Raw genomic sequence first — 8,769 nt, 5'->3', positions numbered from 1 at the left:
AGGAATGCAAGGCATCTCTAGGGGGTACTCAAGAGAAATTGTGTAATAGCAGATTTAATTTTCATTATAATAATAATAATTGGCATTTAAAGTCTTAAAATATAAAACATAGGCTGGTAGAGGTACACAGGCAGCTGGTAAATCTGGAAGGGGGTATGCAATAAAAAAAAGTTTGGGAACTTCTGCCCTACATCTGGATTTACCCTTTCCCTCCTGGCCAGTATGAAGGCCACCAAGTAGGCTAGTTTGATGGAAAGGCGATAAAAGGAACAGATTAGCCTGGGCTCAGATGGAGGTCACACATCCTTCCAACACTGTAATTAGATCCCAAGCAAGGGAAGGAATCCTGATCCTCTGAAAAACATGGGCCACTCCGTTAATGATTCTAGTCACCAAAGGTGACTGTAACCTGTGGTCCTCTCTCAAAAGAAAAATGTACTAAGTTGATGGCCAAATAAAGCTGAATTAAAATGAAATTCAAATCAAATTAACCCAAATTAAAATTAAACCCCCTTTCACCAAGCTAGGGGGAGGTGAGGCTAGGATTCAAAGTGGCCTCAATAAACTGAAGGATTGAACCAAAACAAATCTCATGGGGTTCAATAAAGACAAGTACAAATTCTTGCACTTAGGATGAAACAGTCCCATGCACCAGTACAGGCTGGGGACTAACTGGCTGGGCAGCAGCTTGCAGAAAAGGACCTGGGAGTTACAGTGGACAATAAGCTGAATATGAGCCAACAGTGCGCCCTTGCTTCCAGAAAGGCTAATGGCATACCGGGCTGCATTGATAGGTGTGTTGCCAGCAGAATGACGGAAGTGATTATTCCCCTCTATTCAGCACTGGTGAGGCCACATCTGGAGTACTGTGTCCAGCTTTAGGCCCCCCGCTACAGAAAGGATGTGGACAAATTGGAGAGTCCAGTGGAGGGCAAAAAAATGTTTAGGGGGCTGGGGCACATACCTTCTGAGGAGAGGCTGAGGGAACTGGGCTTATTTATTCTGGAGAAGAAAAGACTGAGGTGGGATTTAATAGCAGCCTTCAATTACCTGAAGTGCTGTTCCAAAGAAGATGGAGCTAGACTGTTCTCAGTGGTGGCAGATGACAAAAAAAGGAGCAATGATTTTAAGTTGCAGCAAGGGAAGTTTAGGCTAGATATTAGGAAAAAAACTCTCTCTCAAGGTAGGTAGTAAAACACTGAAACAGGTTACCCAGAGATGCTGTGGCAACTCCATCCTTGGAGGGTTTTAAGCCCCGGCTAGACAAAGCTTTGGCTGGGATGATCTAGTTGAGGATGGTCCTGCTTTGAGCAGGGGTTTGGACTAAATGAGCTCCTGGGGTCCCTTCCAACCCTAATTTTCTATGATTCTAAGTGGTAATCAGAACAGCTTCAGATAAAGCAAATAGTCCAATATATTCAAAACTGTCACTTCCATGGGTTTCAAATAAAACTGAAAATGGAACCTATTAGGATTCATAGATTTGCCATGTAGACAGTTTCCGCATAAGCAAGATTTCTAGGACTACCACTACGAACCTCCTTCTCTAGGTGTCAGTCTACCCATGCAAGTAGTCATGTACAGCAATTCCACTTCCAGATTAAAAATGTGGCAAAATTCTGAGACAGTGGGTAGGCAGACTTGACAAGATGATCAAAATTAGTCTCACAAGCTTTGTATAACAGCATAACAGCATTGCCCAGCCCAAACTTCAGATCACAGTCTTGCCAGGTCTTTTCTGAGAGAGAACAAAAAGCAGCAGAAAAACATTCATGAGGTACCAAGACCCTTGAAAGCAGCAACTCTAGTACTTTTTGTTCTCATGTCATAAATCTATTGTCCAACAACCCTAACTGTAGATGGCCTGGATTACCAAAAGTGTGAGGTTTTTACAGCCAGAATAAGACATGCTGAAGGCCCCAAACTGGAGTGACATAATGCAGGCACATAGCTTCTTGCCAAAGAAAAACAATCAAGACCCTCCATACCTGATAATGTAGTGGCTATACACATTTGAACAGCAAGACCCTTAAAAAGGTATAAATGCCTTGCATGCCAGTCAAAAAGTTTGGATTTCTAGCATGCTGACTTGAAGTGTATCAGAAGGCAAACATTTCCTTCACGCTTTGAACTGGTGGTGTAGCGTGTCCCACACAAAGGGGAATGGTGTCCACAACCAGAGTCTTCAATAGATGAAACACAGAGAACAGAACTGGATATACCTCTTCCATTTGCAACCAGACCAATGACAGAATTTACCTAGGAAAAAGAGGCCAACTTGTCCCTACTGTCTTGGGTGGAGAGATGCATAGATTTCAAGCAGTTTTTTCAGTGGATGAAGGTGGGGTCTGTCAGACTACATGTCATATGCATCCTAGACCTTTCAGATAGATATTCATTTGTGTTACAGATTGAACATACAACTATTGTATGATGCCCATCACTGTCTAGACCGAAAATTTAGTCCTGGGGAATGGAAGGTCACTCTTGTATGTTTTAGAGAATGCAATATCTCAATGTTACTGTTAAAGTCAATTCTCTGAAACAGTACAGGGTGTGGTTGTTTGGATCTTACAAGGCATCTCCTGCCGGCAGCCAAGAAGACTAACTCACTGTCACTATCATCTCGGAGACTTGGCCACTGAGCCTGGTGCATCAAGCAACACCTGAAACACCACTGTAGTATTTAGCTTTTCTGCAGAGCTACTGCCTAGCCAGTTAGTCCCCAGCCTGTACTGGTGCATGACTGACTGTAGTTTCTCTCAGTATTGGCTAGGAAACCTGTATGACCAGAAAATTATAAGCAAAAGTCGTATTTTGCAAGATGTACCCTGTAATTAACAATTAAGCTAAAGCAGTGGTTCTCAACTAGGGAGCTGCAAGACCCTTTCAAACGTACCACAGCATTAGTGCTATTTCTGGCCCCATGCACCTCTGTTTCCAGCAGGAGGGTGAACTCTTGCCTCCATTAGGTTTCTCAGATATACCTCTGTATACTTACGTGAGTCTAGATCAGTGGTCCTCAGCTTTTTTTGATTCAAGGCACCCTTCCATAATTTTCAATATAGGCTTATCAGATAAACCTAATGCAGACAAGAACACCCACTCTGGCTCTCTCACCTCCTGGAATGTGGCATGCAGGGCAGTTTCACCTGGCCACAGCACTGGTGTTGTGGGATGCAGCTAAATTCAGAAAATTTATGGAGAGGTGCCTTGAATGTGCCATACTTTAAATGAGCATAAACTAGTCCTCAAATAACTATCAATAATAGGCACTGCCCTGTCATGAGAAAGTCTCATCTTGAATTCTTATTTCAATGAACAAGGATCCAAAGCAAAAAGCAAGTCAATTTTTCCCTATACAGGGAAATCAGTGCTATAAACTGATTTAAACTTTCACTGTTTTAGGTATGCATTAACAAGTTGACTGGCAAGACATGTCAAATTGCTCTCCTCCCTCCCCCGATCACTTGTCATAAGCTGATCTTTTCAATACAGTCATACGCACCGTTTCCTGCCTTTGGGATTCAGTGATTTTTTCAGACAACTCTGCCAAAGTCTTTTTGGTTTCTGCATCAGTCCTTAGAAGGAAACAGGCAAAACACTGAAATTAATACTGTTGGGTGTTAGATTAAAATCGAGCATCACTATTTTAATAAGCAATTTGTTTCTGTTCGATATTTTGGCTGTTGAGATGGCAGAATATTACACTGATTCTTTCAGTTTACAAAACCCTAGCTAGAATAACTAGCAGTCAAAAACAGGGCTAAATCCACATAAAAGTGTATCTATGCTCTGCAGGCAGATAATAAGAAACTGGGTTGTGAAACTGGCCACTGGTTAAACTTATGTAAAACTAAACTAACTAACATGGATAAAAACAAGAAGCAGTGAAATCCAGAACTCAACTCGCTGCTCAAATTAGCAGTAGTTCTGATTCAGGATTGAAATTAAGGAGAACACACAGCTACATTCAGTGTGTAATAAGGAAATCCTATACCTGAAATTTCAAAAAATCATGTAATAGAAATAAGATATAATTAATATTTAGTCTTTATTGATCTCACCACAAGTTATAAAAACTAAATTACCTTTACAAAAGAGGCATTATGCCCATTTCACATAATAAGAAATGGAGACGCACTAAACAAAGTGACCTATCAAATCCATTTGTTCTTCTCAGATACTATAGCAGTGAGCTCTGAAGAAAGCCCCGAGGATGAGCAAACTTAGCCTCAAGAGACTCCTGATCTAGCTGTGTATCAGCAGCTGAGTAGAAGATAATTACCCCTGCCTGTTCTGCTCTCACCATCAGAAAAATGCTATCTTTCAGAAGGATTTTATTTTTAGTCTTAAAAACACTATGCAAAGATTATGTAGCTTAAACAACTTATGGAAGAGAGTCTCTCCTCCAAATTTAAAATTCATAGGATGCCCATTATCCAAACTCTTATACAAGCTGTTTACATTTTTTGTTTCATTACTAACCATGGTACCAGCAAAAAAAGTTAAAGAACTGCATATAAATATAGAAGAGAGCATTTTTATTTCTGTCTCATCTGGAAATTACTTCTGTTTATACCGATTTCTTCTTGAAAGCTCCCTGCTGATATCATCTCCGAGGCGAACCTGTTCACTGGTGAGGTCTCGAAGGGACTGGTGTAAGCAGTGCAGCTGCAAATATAAGAGCACACCAATTAAGCTGAAAAGTTTAACATGTCATTCTGTTGTATCGTTTCAAATGGAAATATCTTAAACTTTTTACTTATCTAAACAAAATATGTAGAATAAAGATGATTAAAGGCCTTAGATATGTTATTTCTGTAGCACTCTAAAGTGCAGCGGCTCAGGCAGGTCATGTGCACTCCAGATCCTGGAAGCTCCCAGATGACAGGGCTTCCAGCTGCAGGGGACCCCACACACCCCCACCACTAGGAGCCCCATCTGCCGAGAAGGCTCCCAGCCACAGGAACCTGCCTCTTGCTAGTACAGGGGGAGCCCAGGATCAGGCTCCCCTAACATCAGCAACAAGGTATGATGGCATCTGATTCACAATCCCACAACCACACCTCTGCCACGCATGTGTGGATCACTCATTATATAGTGGGGGCACGATCGTGTGGATCCCTCATTATCCCACTGTGCCTTTACCTGCATGTGTAGAGGAGCCCAGTCACCACAAAGGCATGTCCTCCACCCAGGGGGCAATAGCAAGTTGCTCCTTAATTATCCTTGCCCCCAAGGGAGCCAGTCAGTAAGCAAGATAGGCTCACTGACAGGCTCAACTGACCAGCTCTTTCCACCATCACAACAGGTGAGACTACCTGCAAGCCACCCATGGAGGAAAGGGCCAATCAGGCCACCTTAGCACCCAATCAGGCTCTGCCACCGCTGCAACACCATCACCATTGCTACTGGGAGTGAAGGGAGAACAGAACACTGTGGGATATTGTGGGGATGAGAGAGACCTGTGCACACAAATTTGTCATGGAAAATTTTCCTGCAACAAAGAAGTTGCTGCCTGAAACACCATCTTTTCGGTGAAGGATCCACCATTTTTCTGAAGGATCAGCTTTTTTTTAGCACGCCAAATGGCATGAATGTGTTTGCTGTCATGTCAAAACAGTGCATATAACATGACAAATGTAACATGTCTAGAGCCTAAATTCTCAAACACTTCCTAGTTTGAGGGTCCTAAATGGCCACAACTGCATATAAAACAATGTCTTCAAACTGCTGAGGACTGAATTAGGCACAGGCTGGTATAATGCTCTAACAATTAGCTCCACGTATCCACATCACCTACTCAACTGCATAACCCAATGTAATGAAAATAGCAGCAACAAGTTCCTAAACCTTGGTTTGCTGTAGTGCTTCAGAGCCTGCAGATTTTAGCCACTTGTTTCCAGCACAATCTGTTACTGTTCTACCCAGTGCAAATCAAATCAGTCAGTCTGCACAGGCAAAGACAGGAGCAAAATTACATTCTCGGAAATATTTATATTACCATTCTTCAATAACTATTCTTCCATCTGAGTAAGTGAAGCAGTATAGAGCCATGTGGTGGAACGGGAAGTTGCTAAAGGACGGAAGAAAATACCACACAAGTGTTCTACTACAGACTTTACAAACATACATATTTCATGACTTGTCATACATAAGCAGCCTTGGAAGACTCAGCAAGGTTAAGGCTGAATGGGAAATGTTTTATCTGTGTGCGGGCTGGGAGCGGTCCGAGGCTTTCGGGGGCACGCAGCGGGCTGTGGCCAGCAGCCCTGGCACGTGGGTCGGGGAATTCGGCACGGCGGGCTAGAATTAGGCATGGACGCGTAGAGGTTAATTAAAGATTATTTTACTTACACCGTAGACGGTCGCGGTGCAGGCAGGAAAACTTGCTTGCGTTGCAGTTACAGATAGAAAAGAAGAAGAGCGGACAACAGTTCTAACCGCGAACTCTGGTCCAAGGCCGGCTGAGAGCTCTAGAACCCCGAGCCCGTTGAATCAACCAGACGAAATAACCTGAGAAGAGCTCTGGATACCACGATGAGAGTCCGAAAGGTGACTCTCCACGAGCGCGCAGGGAAGGGTACGTCGAGGGATCAGGCGATGACGGGGAGGGGCTAGAGGTTGATCAGGCCTCTATATCCTTCTTAAGGCACATGCTGGGTTCGTTAAGCTCCACAGCGCGCTTAGAGTTCTTCACGAGATGTGAAGTCCTCCTTCTCCTCCTCCAACTTGGGCGGAAACCCATATAAGAGCTCAAGCCTCTTATACGGCTAGCAAGCCAATCGCTAGCCGCCACATGGGAATAATTTTAGAAACAGCCAATAGTGGGACACAAATTTACATACGGGTGGCGGGAACTCCTTTGCACCGGGGTTGTCTCTATGCAACTGAGAATTGCACCGTGCAAAGAAAGCTCCTTGTGGCGGGAAATAATTCTGCGGTGCCGAAGCGCACACAAAATCATACCCTTTGGGTCATGACAATCTGTACTGTGAGATTTGATATTTCAGAAATATTCTTCAAAAGAAAAAAAAGAATAATTTTTCAGTTTGCCATGAAACCCAAAATGAGAGAGACAGGCGCAATGAGTGGTTTCAGTCACTGACATCCAATGTGGGAGAACCAAGTTCTACCCAATTTGTATCAGCAGGCATACTGGTTTTCTCTGTTTAAAAATCCAAAATTCTCTGGTAAAAATCCCAGAATCTCTAGTTAAACCCCCCAAAATCCACATTTTATGTGATTAAAATGAACTGCAACTATATATAAAGTATCAGTTTAAAACAATGTTTTATTGATAAATTTACAATTTTAAAGCAATTTTGAAGCCTACCAGTTCTTCAATCATTATAATAAAATAAATTCCAAATACCTCTATATTTTGGCATTTGATTTTGTTTTTTTTAATCATAGAAAAATCAGAGCTCCTCCTACCCCTTCACTCACCGGGACACGTCCAGCTACAGCTGTCCCCCCACCCCACACTGCTTTCTGCTGCTCAGCAGTCTTGATATGCCAGTCCCCTGCCATTGCCCCTCACTCCCAAGCCACAGCCCCCCCAGTGCCCCTCACTCCTGGCCCACAAGCCCCTGGCCCTGTCAGTGCTCCTCACTCCAGACCCACAGCCCCCTACCCTCCCAGCCTTGCTAGTGCCCCTCACTCCCGATCCATAGCCTCCCATCCCTGCTGTTGCCCCTCACTCCAAACCCATAGCTCCCTACTCCCCCCAGCCCTGCTGGTGCCCCTTACTACAGACCACAGCACCCTCTTCTGCCCCCCCTGCCCCTGCTGGGGCCCCTCACTCCCAATCCTCAGCCCCCTGACCCCCCAGCCCTGCTGCATCTTCCAATGAGTAACTGTTTCATTGGAAGATTCCCAACCAGCTTTGGGCAAGATAAACAAGGAACAGGAATACCTGGGATTCTTATTTTGGGGAGCAGGGGAAAAAACAAGTTTCTAGCTATGGAAAGTGACCTTCTACCCCAAATTTATTTTACAGCCATAGTTACTGACCACAAATGAAGAATTATTCAGGTTTGTTTTGAAATAAAAATATAAGATAAAAATGAAAAGTTTCAGGTCCCAATGGGACTCCAACAGAAGTCTATAAATTAGGGTGTATAGTCTTGACAGAATTTACACAACCTCTTTGGCCAAACCTGGTAAGACAAAGCTATCACTCAAGAACTCAAAGATGTGACCATAATTTAACATTGACAAAAGAAAAGAAGAACACAACAAACAGTCTGCAGTAGGTATCAGGGTTCTTGTTGTTAGGGACTGCTAATAAAATACTGGCTCAGATGCACCTTAACCAACTACTCTTGCCTATGCTAGTTGGTAAGTTCCCAAAGTCTCAAGGGACCTTTTGAGCAAAATCGGGAGATGGACATGAATTTTGTTGTATGACAAATATCAAGAGAAATGCTGAACAGAGCCACAACTTTCTACATGGTTTTCATTGACCATGATCATAAGACTACATTGTATACAGTTAATGCAGATACCAGAGCTTTTAGGAAAGGCTGGAGTGTCCTTAAAAAGTTCCTCATAGTCCTACATTACTCCAAGAAGGAACAGAATAAGGACTGGAACTGACCTGAGCCTTTCCTCACTTCTAGTAGAATAAAAACAAGGTTTTCTTGGACCGCTTTTGTTCATAGAGTCATAGATGTTAGGGTCGGAAGGGACCTCAATAGATCATCGAGTCCGACCCCCTGCATAGGCAGGGAAGAGGGCTGGGGGTGGAGGACCCCCGCTAGG

General features: G+C 43.4%; 1 protein-coding gene across 1 annotated transcript in view; it reads right to left on the bottom strand.

Annotated features, from left to right (window-relative positions):
- Positions 1-8,769, bottom strand: part of CEP128 (centrosomal protein 128) — a 184,293-nt gene that overhangs the window by 140,332 nt on the left and 35,192 nt on the right. The window contains exons 6-7 of the mRNA XM_025196583.1: positions 4,583-4,674; positions 3,509-3,581 (exon numbers count right to left, since the gene is read on the bottom strand). Coding sequence (XP_025052368.1) covers positions 3,509-3,581; positions 4,583-4,674 — 165 coding nt within the window. The remainder of the gene's footprint in view (positions 1-3,508; positions 3,582-4,582; positions 4,675-8,769) is intronic.

This window comes from Alligator sinensis, unplaced genomic scaffold, assembly GCF_000455745.1.
Source record: "Alligator sinensis unplaced genomic scaffold, ASM45574v1 scaffold289_1, whole genome shotgun sequence".
NCBI classification, from domain to species: domain Eukaryota; kingdom Metazoa; phylum Chordata; order Crocodylia; family Alligatoridae; genus Alligator; species Alligator sinensis.
This window is presented reverse-complemented; position numbering and strand designations above follow the sequence as displayed.